General features: G+C 40.4%; 2 protein-coding genes across 3 annotated transcripts in view; both read right to left on the bottom strand.

Moving 5' to 3' along the window:
- SMURF1 (SMAD specific E3 ubiquitin protein ligase 1) overlaps window positions 1-10,858 on the bottom strand; it is a 104,202-nt gene extending 93,344 nt beyond the window's left edge. For both annotated transcript variants that reach the window (XM_027874755.1, XM_027874757.1), the window contains exon 1: window positions 10,597-10,858. In XM_027874755.1, the coding sequence (XP_027730556.1) occupies window positions 10,597-10,651 (55 nt within the window). In that variant the 5' untranslated portion in view covers window positions 10,652-10,858. The remainder of the gene's footprint in view (window positions 1-10,596) is intronic.
- Window positions 10,859-11,483: 625 nt separating this feature from the next.
- Window positions 11,484-13,786, bottom strand: part of KPNA7 (karyopherin subunit alpha 7) — an 87,764-nt gene continuing 85,461 nt past the window's right edge. Inside the window, 2 exon segments of the mRNA XM_027874651.1 lie at window positions 11,484-11,640; window positions 11,833-11,974. Of these exon segments, the coding sequence (XP_027730452.1) occupies window positions 11,484-11,640; window positions 11,833-11,974 (299 nt within the window).

The following is a 13,786-nucleotide window of genomic DNA, read 5'->3' as shown; positions in this document are numbered from 1 at the left end:
GGAAATAGCACTTCCAGAGTAAAACTGTACTGCACAGCAGCAGTCATCAAAACCATCTGATATTAGCTGAAAAGTAGAGATATCAATAGAATTAGACAAGGGAGAATAGGAGACAACGGAATTCAATAACCTGTCTTTGATACGTTGAAATGCCCAGGAAAAAAATTCCTTATTTCATGGAAACTGCCAGGGAAGCTGGAAAGCAGTCTGGAAGAAATTGAGCTTAAGACCAACACCTTACACTATATTGCACAATATATTCTAAATGGATATGTGACCTTAAAATTAAAGATCATACTATAAAAAATTAGAAGAGAAAACAGAACACATGCTTCTGACGGCTACGGGTAGGACATGTATTCTTAACTAAGCAAGAGATAGAGGCAACTAGAAAAGATAAAATAGGCAACTTTTGATTACCTGAAATGGAAAAACTTCTGCACAGATAAAATTAATGCACCTAGGATAAGGGAAGTGGTGGAATGGGAAAAAATCTTCATATCAAATTTATCTGATAAGGGTTTGATATCCAAGATACATAAATAGTTAATAAATATATGATTAATAGCCATTCCCTAACAAATAAATGCTCAAAGGATATGAACAAACAGTTCTCAAGGAAAAACTGCAGAGTATTCACAACCACCTGAAGAAGTATTCCAAATCACTAAAGTGAAGTTTTGCCTCACACCCTGGAGATTAGTAAAAATGACAAAAGACAGTAGTGGTTAATGTTGGGGGAGGGAGGAGAGAGGTTTATTGTGGAATCATGGGCACATTAATGCATTGGTGGCAAAGCTGTAAAATGGCACAATCATTTTGGAAAGTAATTTGGAATCATGCAAGTAACATGTCTGAAATGTCCATATCCTTTGAACCAAAGATTCCACTAATGAGCTTATATCCCAAGGAATCCATTGATAGGAGAAAAATTCCTACATACACCAAAATGTTTATAGCAACCCTTGTCCTGATAGCTAAGAATTAGAAATGGAATAGAAGCCCATCAATTTGGAAATGGCTGAACAAATTGTGTTACATGAATGCAGTGGAGTATTACTGTGCTGTAAGAAATGACAGGTGTGATGAATACAGAGAAGCGTGGAAAGATCTATAAGAACTGATGCAGAGTGAAGTGAGAAGAGCCAAGAAAACAATACGCACAGTGACAACAACAGTGTAAATGGAAAAAATAATGACACACCAAAAAATCAGGAGTAAATGTAACAAAATCGTACGGTTCAAGTAGGACTCAAGTGAGAAGATGTAAGAGGACGCTCCCACTCTACCTATTCATGGAGGTAACAAGTCCATAGGTGTTGCATACCAAATGTCATTTTGGACTTTTTTGATGTATCCATCAGTTAGGCTAATTTTTTTTCCTCTTTAAAAAACACTGCTGTATGCAATAGCTCTCTGGGAAGTGCAGGAGGACAAATGACGAGGATAACTATGAGCATGTAGGACACAGAAGCTGTCAACAAAAACTTTTTAAAAAGAATAAATGCATCATACTGAATTCTCACAGGGAAATCCAGAAAAAGTCACAGTGAGTCATTTGTCCAGTTGAGCTTGACATAGGAAGACAAACAGTGAGGTTCATGGACACTGGGGACCAAGCAGGAAAACTGTCAGAAGCATTCCAGTGCCCAGGGAGAGGCTGTGCATCAAGATAAGAGGAGGTCTCAGATTCATACCAGGTCATTAAACGTGGTGAAGACAGGTACAAACTGGCAGCTTTGTCACTCACTACTCAGTTCCTGGTCATAGATTCAGGGCTAAGGGCAAAGGCAACCTGTTTAGGGAAGTGGAATTCTTGTCCAAGGAGGAGGCCCTGAATGGTATATAGAGAAAGCAAGAAGTTCAGAAATAAGCAGCAGCATTAGTATGGCTAAGATTCCAAGCAGACAGCAGTCTCAATTAAAGATCTAGCCCAACCTGTAAAGCAATAAATAACCAAGTCAGGTATCCCAGGCCAAAGGGTAGTACACGATTCAGCCACTCTGAACCAATAAAACTTTCCAGCTGGCTAATACAGACTGAGACCAACAGCAGTCTATTTTTGCACAGAACCAAACCCGGTTCTGGAACTTGCAATGCTCAGACCAGGGGGGAAGCAATCATCAGACTCTACCCTGAATCTGACCACTTTGGGAGCAATGAAAGCTTGCAGGTTCCCAGTCTGTCTCAACAATCAATTCCCTAAGAAAGCAGCAACAGAACCAGTCCACACCTTACCTCCAGAAGTATGACAGAATCCAGCCCTAACACCAAGTCCAAAGTCAGAAAGTAGGCTGGAAGAATGGGCAAACAAACAAACAACAACAACAAAAAAAGATCCTCAACATGATGAGTTTTTATAGTGGCAGAGATGCTCAAGACACAAATGCAGAACAGAATAACTGCAAAACATTTACAACCAGTACCTTGGAGATAAACACAGCATGTTTTAATTGAACTAGAATTCCTAGAAGAGATGAAGCAAGAGTTAAAGAAAAGTTTTAAAATGTTTTTATAAATGGAATAAGTAAAAAATTGCCTGAGGAAAAAATTGGAAAAGAAATTAGGAGTACTAAAGAAAGAATTGGAAAAGGAATGAACAGCTTGGCACAAGAGGGACAAAACCTCATCCAAGCATTAAACTTCCTAAAAATTAGAACGGACTAAAAACAAGCCAATAACTTCATTACTTCATGAGACAACAAGAAATATTAAAGCAAAATTTAAAAGCTGGGGGAAAAAAAAGAAAAAAAATGTAAGGTATCTTATAGAAAACAGATCCAAGAGAGAAAAAAAATTTAAGAATCACTGGACTATCTGAACTCCATGACCAAAAAGAGTCCAGACATCAAATTTCAATAAATCTTAAAAAAAATTGTCCGAATCTCTTAGAAACAGAGTACAAAGTAGAAACAGAAATAATTCATTGGTCATCTCCTGAAAGAAACCTCCAAATGAAACTTCTAGGAACATCATTGCCAAAATCCTGAGCTTCCAGGTCCAAGAAAAAAATATTGCAAGCAGCCACAAAGAAAGAATTCAAGTAAAGAGGATCACATACAATTTAGCAGCCACCACTATAAAGCAGCAGATAACTTGGAATATGATATTCCGGTAGGCAAAGGGCCAAAGATAACTCACCCAGCAAAACTGAGTATAATGCTACAGGAGAAAAAAAATGAACCTTTAATAAACAGAAGATTTCCAAGCATTCCTGATGAAAAGACCAGGGCTGAGGAGAAACTCTGAAATTCAAATATAGAGTGAATTCAAATATAAAAAGTTGTAAACATGAATGAACAATGAACTGAACAAGGATAAACTGCTTACATTCAAGTATGGAGAGAGGACACGTGTCCTCTCTCACTCTTATCATCACTAAAGTTCATAGGAGTCCAATTAGACAAGACCTAGAAATGTTTCATCTCTTGATGATCTTAAGAAAAAACTGAGAGGGGAAGAGGAATGGGGGAGGGGGGGTTAGGATTATGGAAAATTATCTCACAATCAAGGTGCCCAAGTAGACACCTAATACAAAGAGGAGGGGGTAGAAAGGAGTGGCTGACATTTGAATCTCACTCTCATATGGTCAAAAGAAGGAAGAATACATACACACAGAGTTGGGCACAAAAATACATTTTACTCAACAAGAAAACAAAAGGGAAATGGAAGAAACTGGGAGGGAGAATTAGAGGGAGGTAAGATCAAGGGATGAGTTCTAAACAAAACAAACTCTAAAAATATGCAAAAATATTTATAACTCTTTTTGAGGTGGCAAAAGATAGGAATCTGAGGGAGTGCCCATAAACTGTGAAATGGAGAACAAGTTATAGTATATAAATGTGAATGAACACTATTGTGCTAAACTCTTATCAGCATAATGACCAGTATTCCAGAGGACTAATGATGAAACATGTTATACCATTTTTTGAGAGATAAAGGACTCAGTATGAGACAGATTTTATTTTGTACATTCCCAATGTGGAAATTTGTTCTGATTGAAGTTTTGATTGACACATGTTTCTAATGGGTTTTGTTTTACTTGTATTTTCAACTGAGGGAGAGGGGATGGGGAGAGAGGTGACAAGGCTGACTTTGGCCAATTAAAACAAATAAAATAGTTTAAATAGCTTCTGATCATTCCCCTTAGAAATCCTTATAAGATTGAGAAGGAAGCAAGCATTATTGCCATCAACATGGGCAAACTGAGGCATAAAAAAATCATATTTTGCTCAAGTATCTTCTGTAAAATATTGGTTGAACAAGAAATAAAATTCAAACTTCCAAACTTCTAAGAAGCACTATCTCCTTTAGATTATTCAGTGGATTTTTGAAACACAAGAAAAAAACAAATTTCTACTCTGAATACCTAGGTTTACAATAATATTCCCAATTCTCTTAAAAGCAAACTACAAGGTTCAGGCTCATGACCTTAAAACATCTGAAGTGCATCACACAGCATCCAGCATAATAGGTTCATGCTCAATGATCCATGATGTTACAGACATTCCTTAGCCAATTAGAATTTCTTTCAACTTTGATAGAGGTGAACACAGCTGGAATTGATGGAGTGATGTGCATCACCATAGACTCATTGGTTGTACATTATTTTAGCCTTATTCTGAAACAATAAAAGGGGCTGTCTTATCCACAAATATGGAACCAACATTCCACTTAGTCTAAACACATCAATGGTGTTACATACACTGCATGTGCAGACACAGTAAGAAATTCCTGCCTGTGCAGGAATGTTTAAACATTTTTTGCTCATTGGCTTTAAAATCTTGTTCTACTGATATAAAATACTTCTGTACTTTTAAGTGAATGGCTTTCTAAGTATTTCTGCCTACAGTAGCCACAGAATCCAGGACAATAAGTCAATTTAAATTGGAGGCTTTTGCTTGGGGGAAAAAAATTCACTCACTAAAAAACAGCAAACAATCTCTCTGGTGAAAAATAATTGATTTACTCATCTGTGGGTATTTTAAAATAATTATTTTTCTCAAACTGAAATTCTTTTAAGTTTTTCTCTGCAAAAGTTTAAACAGGTAAAAATGGCAACACAAAGGGATCAAAATGTTATTTTTCCAGATTAAGGAAAAACTTTCCTTTCTTTCCCACAAATAAGTTTGAAATAGCCATTTTAATTTTAACAAATACCCTTCATTCAAGCAGCTTGGCAAAATGGTACCCTGATGCTGGAAAAAACCGAAGACAAAAGGGCACAGCAGAGGATGGGATGGATAGATAGTATCATGGAAACAACAAACATGAATTTGGACAGACAGACTTTGAGAGATAGTGGAGGATAAAAGGGACTAGTGTGCTATAGTTCATGGGGTCTTGAAGAGTCAGACACAAGTGAATGACTGAATTAGAAGTACAGTTAATCCAAACTGAATGGGCCAAGTTGAAATATTATGGCAGAGACTTTTTTTTTCTGGAAAAAGAAATGTCACCTTCACAAATAACTAAGACTCATTTATCACCATCTAACCTACTGATTTCTCACTACCAGGTTGTTTGGAAACACGTGACTAGGAGGAGAGTATTCAGAATACAAAAATTTTCAGAAAAAAGGATAGAAAAACAAAATAAAATTTAGATGCTTCAGAATAGGAGTTGTGGGGTTTGAGATATAAATAGAAAGACCCCAAGAAAAAAGTTTTAAGGATATAAAACAAAGTTAATATGAAGAATGATAATAAAAAAAGAATGATGGCAAATTAAGAACATAAAAAACAGAGGGTTTGGATTTTTAAAAAATCATCTAGGAGCAAAATCATTTACAAACACTTGAAAATCATCCCATGATCATTCCATGAAGATTCAATGGGGAAAATGGCTTAGCCACTTTAAGAAAATAGGAGGAATGAATAAAACTGATAGGATTGCTGATATGATACTAAATTCCTCAGAAGGATGTGTGATCTCATTGATATGGATGTTCCCACCCAATAGTAAGATCCTTCTATTCATACCAGGTAACTAGACCATCTTACGCAACTCTGGACCACATCCACATTTAAGTCTGTCAGAACGGGTCTGGAGCCACCAAATGAGAACAATCAAGAACATGAACAATGTTTTTACAGCAGTCCCAAGATCAATCTACACTTACAGCCTTTGGTAATTTGGCTAAGAGATTTCAATTCAATTCAACAAACATTTAAAGGCCTATGAAGAGCAAAAGGCATCGTGTGCTAGGCACTACTAATACAAAAAGAAGAACTGAGCTCTTGTCCTCAAGGAGCTTCTATTCTCCTAGTTACCTAGTATGTTCAAGCATGAACTCCCTCTCCCCAGAAGGTAAACATATAATCATTTCAAGGAGAGCATAATAACAAGGTGGGGGGGGGGGGGGGGGGGGAGGGGGGCCCAAGAAAACCTTTTCTAAGGAGGTGGCACTTGAAATATGCCTTGAGGGAATCTGAGCCCTCTGAAAAGGAGAGTGGGGGCAAGGGTATATTCACTGTGACTCCTCAAAGGGCCAAGACAAGGAGATGAGCGATGCAATGTCTTATACCAGGAACAGCTAGCAGGTCAGTCTTACTAGAACAGAACACATATATAAAGGATATGAAGCCAGTGGAAGTCAAACTGTGCAGAACTTTAAATGATATTTTATCCTAAGAGACAATAGGGACCCACCCACTAAAGATTTCTGAGTAAGGAGGTGAAATGATCAGATCTGTGTTTTAAGGAATATCAATGTGAAAGTTAGGTAGATGAACTAGAAACAGGGAGATCAATTTGAATTTCATAATTTATGCATTCCTGAGAGAAAAACGTGGTAAATTTTGTTATGCTGTAATCACATAGAAATAGGTTGAGAAAACATTTAATCATTTAACGCATTAAATTTGCTAAAAACAAATTCATGGGGGCAGCTAGATGGTGCAGTGTATAGAGCACCGGCCCTAGAGTCAGGAGGACCTGAGTTCAAATCCACTTCAGACACTTACTAGCTGTGTGACCCTGGCCAAGTCACTTAACCCCACTGCCTAGCAAAAAAACAAAAACAAAAACAAATTCATATACTTTCCCACTCTGTAGGAAAGTATACGAAAGAAGTGGAGTCATGGACCTCTTATATATCCAGTATGTCTACTATTAGTAAATATTTCTGAGCAGATACCAAAAAAGCTAAGCTGTTTGCTGCTATTGATCAAAAATACTTTATCGGCAGTCATTACTACAAACATATATCAAAAAGCCACATTAATGGGAAACCAACAACTAAATCACCATAACTTCAAATATGAGAAAATTTATAAAAATAGTAACTCTCCACACTTTATGGAGTCAGAACATATGAGAATACTACCCATCTTCCATTACCTTGAATTTCCTATCCACCCTCAAATTCCCCTCATACAAAAAGTTTAGAGTCGGAACTTTAAAAAGATAACAAAAAGAAGTAACAGATCCAGGATTTTGACTGACTGGTAACAATAGGAAAAAGCTGTCCTTTGAAGAAAAGAACTGGATTTCTTAGGAGTTCACAAAAATTCCATTCTTACCTAAAATGGACAAAATAAAAGTGTCTGGTATTCATTTATATGCCACATAAGAACAAAGGTTTTGCAAAACCTGCTTAAATTTAAAATCAAGTTGTTTCTGAAACACATTTGTCTGTTTTTTTGTGGAAAGGAATTCAACAAGCATTTATTAAGTGCGCACTATGTGCCAGGCACTGAACGAAGCATGAGGATACCAAAAAGGCCAAAAACAGTCACTGCCTAAAAGGAGATCATAATTTAATTGGGAAAGTATTTGCAAAATATTTTAAAATACACAATTATTAAGTATTTTGCATCAAATATATTCAATGAACTACTGAAACCATTATAAACTATTTCAAACTAACATAATTATGGCAGCATTTATTTCGAATTTTTATGTAACTATAAAGGATTAAGGATGTCCACTAATACTCAGTACACATTTATAAATTATTGCTTGAAGGCAAATTCATCATAAAATGAATTTACACAATCATTTTCAAAAATACAAAATTGAGAAATTTCACCATCATGGCAAAAACAATTAGAAATTTTCACTAAATTATGTTTATCATAAATCAAATTCAAGATATTTTACCTTAAGCCAAAATTTCTACATACAGGGTATTCCGAAAGTCACAGTGTAGTTTTATCTCTTAAAGCTTAGCTACAGAGCATGGAATTTAATAACCAAAAACACATATACCTCAGTATTTTGTGACTATAATGTGCCTATTAGGGCCAGAAAACTACCTTGAATATTAGTCTAATCTAGAGGTTCTTACATCTTTTAAAAATATTGATAACCATTTCAATATAATTGTTTCCTTTGTAATAATATGCAGTTAATGTTTTTAAAAACATTATTCTGAAAAAGGGGTCCCATAGTTTTCACCAGACTGCTAAAGGGTCAGTGATACAAAAAGTTAAGAAACCCCAGTCTAGTCCAATCTCCTTATTTTACAGATGAAGAAAATTAAGCCCAAAGAGATCACAAAGGCAGGCCTGGGACTAGAATTTAGATCCCCACTTCTGGTTCAAAACACTTTTCACTTACCATAAAATTCTGCAGCCAAAAGTCCTAAATATCTTTTCCAACCCTAAAGTCTTTATTCACTGTATTTAATTATGCTGCATGTTATTCACTAAACAAAACACTTCTTTAAAATCCATATTTTCAAATGTCATTAAAGTAACTTAGCAACCTTTTTATCAAAAACATTTAATGTATTAAGATGCACAACAAACCAGAAGTGAAAAAACTTCAAACTTCCCAACTTTAAAAATAGACTAAAACCAATTTTATTTTCAAACTATTTAGTTTCAACTTTTTCACACAAGTTAATGTTCAACAGACAACTGCCATCATGTCTGTTACACAACTATTACTAAGCTTTCAATTCCAGTTTCGAGAACAATTACATTCACAGATTGCCTCAAATCCATTAGGTATTCAGCAATTTAGGTTGAGAGGGAGGAGGGGGTAAGCACTTTGGAAAGAATACTGATCATTTAATCCTTTAATATCAAATGCCATCCATAAGCTCTTAAAAGTATTTCTGCAGCTATCACATTTAAAACCCTGAACCCAGTATATGGGTGTAGAGTGTGGGGTGAAGAGAAAGACAAACCCTGTTCTCTCTTTAGTTGGTGGGTGGGGAAGAGAAGTACAGGTCAAAGATCATCAACTACAATTCATACAAACACACTCAACTAATGCAAAAAAGTAAAATGTTTATTTCAGAAACAAAACACTAACCACACTGCATTTCTAACAAAACACACATATGCAGTTAACAGTAACTGAGTAACTGATCTGATGTCTATAATATTGTCTCCTAATTAAACTTTACAAGTATTACAATGTAAAAAATATGACATTTTATGCACCCATAAAAACTCAACTTAAAAATAGTAAGAAATGCTTTATATCCAAGCCTGAGTACAGCATAATGGCTCCTCCAAGAACAAAGATCCTTGAGGATACACCTGTTGCTTTACAAAACCCCAGTCTGGGCCTGAATCATTAATAATTCATTATTCTGTCAGCTTTGTAAACAGAACTCACAAGTCCTTCTATTTAAACAGGAAACAGATCCTACAACAGGCAACAGTGGGTTTTCAAAGAGAACATATGGTTTAAAAAAAAATTACCTACAGATGTTTTTACAAATACTTTTAAATGCCCTAACCATGCTATGCGTTTGTCCTTAGGGTTCGATCTTATCCTTCCCGCCCCCCCCCAATCAAGGTCCTTTGACAGGAATTGAACAAATACAGATTTAAGGGTTTTTCTTGCGTGTGCCATAGAGCAAAAGAAAAATCAAGAGGGGAAACTCATGATAGGGATCGGACAGAACTTTTGGCAGTAAATTTTCTAGCTTGGAAAGTCCCCTGGCAGAAATATATTTGCAGAGTAATGATTCCGTGTTAAGCACAGATCTCAACACGCAAATCCCAGGGCCTGCAGTGTGTGGAGAGGGGAGTGCGGGGGAGGGAGGGGGGAGAGAAATGGGGAGAGGGGGGTGGTAGCGGTGGAGGTGGGGGGAAGAAGAAGGATGCTGGGGCTGGACGCTGGACACAGGATGTCTGGAGCCTGCCAGGGAGAGACAGTTTCCAAGAGCAGACAGTGTCCACACCACACCCCCCCTCCACCCCACCGCCGGCACCACCCCGCCCCCTCCCCTCGACAGCGCATGCGCATACCAGGGCTTCCCCATTCACCCCTATGGGGATCACTACGGAGCTGACGGGGGAAACATGGAAATTTCATTGAAGAAACGAGAGTGAATCGAGGAGCCGGGACTTGTGCAGCTGCCAGACCCGAGGCTGGGGGAGGGGAGGGAGAAGGCAGGGGAGCCACGGCGCGGGCTGCCCCGGGGCGCAGGGATATGGGGAGGGGGATGCAGGGGAAGAGTCCCGGGGGCGGGAGAGGTACGCGAGTAACCGGAGTCCGGGGCAGCAGCGCACGCAGTGCACGACCCGCAGAGGCCCGGGGCGGGGGTCCGGCCAGGGTCGCCCCCGCCCGCCCTCGCCCCGGGGGAGCGTCGCCCCCCGGTTCCCCCCCTCCACCCCCCGCGCGCGCCGGTACCTGTCAGCCGGATCTTGATGCTGGAGCCGTTTCTCCGAGTCCCGGGGTTCGACATCTCTTGCCAGCGACCGGGGTGGGGGGGAAGGATTCACCACAGCCCGTCCGAGTGCGCCCCCCGCCTCGGCCCTGGCCCCTGCCTTCTTCCTCTTACTCTTCTTCCTCCTCAAGGTTAAGGGTTCGCCGCTGATCCCCGGGTCCGAGCCTCCGGGCCACAAACTCCAAACACCGGGACAGGGTGGGTGGGGGGAAAGGGGGCGGGCCCCACGATCAAGCCCGGAGAGGAGCAAATTTCCCACCACCCCCCACCCGCCCTCCCAACCAACCCCCAGTCGAGAGCCACCGCCTCCTCCTCCGCCTCCGCCTCCTCAGAGCCCGAGACCAGCCGCCAAGCGAGCGAGCGCCGCCCTCGCCGCCGCCGCCGCCGCCGCCGCCGCCGCCTCCCGGAGCCGCGCGCGCTCCCGCCGCCGCCGCCGCCGCGCCTCCGCTTCTCTCCTTCCTCCCCGCGACGCGCGCGCCCACGGGGGCAGCCTGCCTTTCCCTCCCCCGCGGCGCGCTCCCGCGGCCGTTCCGTTCCTCCCCCCGCCCAGCCCGTGCGTGCGAGCGTGCTTGCCCCGAACGTGAGGCGGAGACGCAAGGACGTCGCTGACGTCGCTCCCCGAGGGGGAGGCGGGGAAGGGTCTTGTTCGGCGCCATGTTGCGGGTCTCCTCGTAACCTGGCAGGGGGAGTGGGGCTTCTTCCATTTTTACGCTCGCACGTGTTGAGCCTTATCGGCTGCGCCTGAGAACGTGGGAAGAGGAACCGCGAGTGGCCGAAGGGCCAGTCCGGGTGCCACGACCTTGTAGCGGGGTCGGGATCGGGGAGCATGCCAGCGGGGAAGCTGAGATGGCTAACAATGGCACTCGTTTCCATAGCCTTTCTGTAGGTGGGTTGGAGTCTGGAAGTCAGTTAGTAGTTGTGCGATCCTAAACAAGTCAATCTTGAGTTCAGTCTCAGCCCTGATTTCCTCATCCACCATGGGGCTGCTCCAAGTAGAACCAGTCTCACTGTGGTGTGAGGATCAAGTGGGAAGATTTTGCAAACCGTCTTGCAAACTTTAAGGCGCAATATAAGTGCTAGTTACTCTTAATGAATTCCCCCTAAAATGCCTCCTCTCATGAAGATTTCCTTCCTCTCCCCACCCCCAGCTCCTATTTGAATCTTCCCCTCAAGACGCCATGTGCACTTAACCAACACACCTAAGGATACAGGTTTCCACACCCACAACCCCCACGAATGTTTGGGGGGTTTTGAGGTTCGGTTGCTTTCTCCGTTTCCCGCTTTTCCTTCTCTGCCCTATCCTCTGTCCCAGACCATCCACATCCCATTGGAGCCGCTTGGCTGCTCACATGGCTTCTGTGAAAGTGGTCACCAACCCTATTCCTTCTGATGAGAAGTTGTTAACAGTTGTTTATTTTGGAGTCTTACACACCTACTAGATTGCGCACTCCTTGAGGGAACGGTCTGTATTTAATCTAAATTTTTCTGCTCCCCAGTGCCTAGTTATGCTGTTGGGCCAGTGTTTGCCGCTTATTGTGCATTTTCTTGTACTCAGATAGCAAGGAGGATTTTCCATTGGCATTTGAGAACCTCAGATAGATAGGAAGTTGCCATATCTAGGATGTTTGAAAAATATGAGATGAAACTAGCATTATCCAGGTAAGCAAGTCACTATGGTGCACCTGCTATGTGTTCAGCCCAGTGATTCAGAAGATGATTAAGAATTATGCCTTCAACAAATATTCTTTGAGCTAGTAGAAGCTAGTAGAATAGTCAGTGGGTTTTTTTTGCTGAATAACAGGCACAGCCCTGATATGCCAGTCTTGTGGAAGCAGCATTTCTGATAATTTAAACTTCCTTTAGAAACAAGACGCATAAAGAGAAAATAAAACCAATCACTCCATTTCTGTCAGAGGTAAAATTCTTAATAGAATCATATTTGTTGAATGACCATGCACTTCAAAAAAATTTTTATTGATACCATATTTTTATATTATCTACATTCCTGTTACAATTCTCTGCCCTCCTGTTAACCTTTATAACAAAGAATTTTTTTTTAAAGGAAAAAAGCATTTCAACAAAACTAGCCAACACACCAGGTCCAAGGTGTACAGGTGTCCACACTCATAGTTTCCACTTCCATTTAGAAAAGGGGGCGAAGGAGAAAGCTGGTGATTCCTCTACTTTGCCCCTTGCCTTCTCTGACCAGAACCATACAACTGCCATCCCAGCCACTTGATTGCTCACAGAGTTTCAGTGAAGGTCACCAACCTTATTTCTTCTGATGAAATGGAGGATCATGAGGTATGCTCTCAAGACCTCCAGTTTTGTCGTCTGACCTACAGATGTAACCTAAGGACCTCTGAGTTTTGCCATTCCACTGCCTGCTGCACCCTTAGGACTGAACTTTATATTACGTGTTATATCCTGCAGGTAGAGTGTGAGCTCCTTGAGAGCAGAGACCATATTGTTTTTTCCCTTTGTGCACTCAGTGCCTGGTATACAGCAAGTAATTAATGCTTTTTCATTCAGGCACCCAGGCTAAGTTCCAGCATTGTAATTTTAAAGCATTTTGTTTCAGTAGTTTTTATTTTTCCCTTTTAAATTGTAATCATTGTGTACATTGTCTGCTTCCTTTATTCTTCATCAGTTTGTCTTCTCCATGTAGTCATCATATTCCTTTTTTTCAGGTTTTCAAATAAATTTTAATTGATAACTTTTTCACCTATATTTCCCAATACATGGCTCCCCTCTCAGAGAGCCATCTCTTATAATTAAGAGTAATATGGGAGGGATGGCAATTAGTTCAACATAACTAACTAACATCTTGAAAAAAATCTGACAGGCATAGTCCCCCAGCCTATGCAAAGAACAGCAGAAGGTATATTCTTATATCTCTTTGGGTACAAGCTTGATCATTACTGTTTCACAGCATTCTACAGTTCTGCTGCTTTTGTTCTCTCCATTTATGAATTGTTGTCATATATCGTTTTCCTAGTTCTGCTTACTTTGTTTTTTATCAGTTTATATAAGTCTTCCCATGCTTCTCTTGTGTTTATTGCTTCTTACAGCAAAGTAATATTCCATTACATTCTATGTAACACAGTTTGGTTAGCTTTTCCTCAATGCATGAGCATCTACTTTGTTTCCATT

The sequence above is a fragment of the Vombatus ursinus genome, unplaced genomic scaffold (genome assembly GCF_900497805.2).
Source record: "Vombatus ursinus unplaced genomic scaffold, bare-nosed wombat genome assembly UNPS02014807.1, whole genome shotgun sequence".
Lineage (NCBI taxonomy): Eukaryota > Metazoa > Chordata > Mammalia > Diprotodontia > Vombatidae > Vombatus > Vombatus ursinus.
This window is presented reverse-complemented; position numbering and strand designations above follow the sequence as displayed.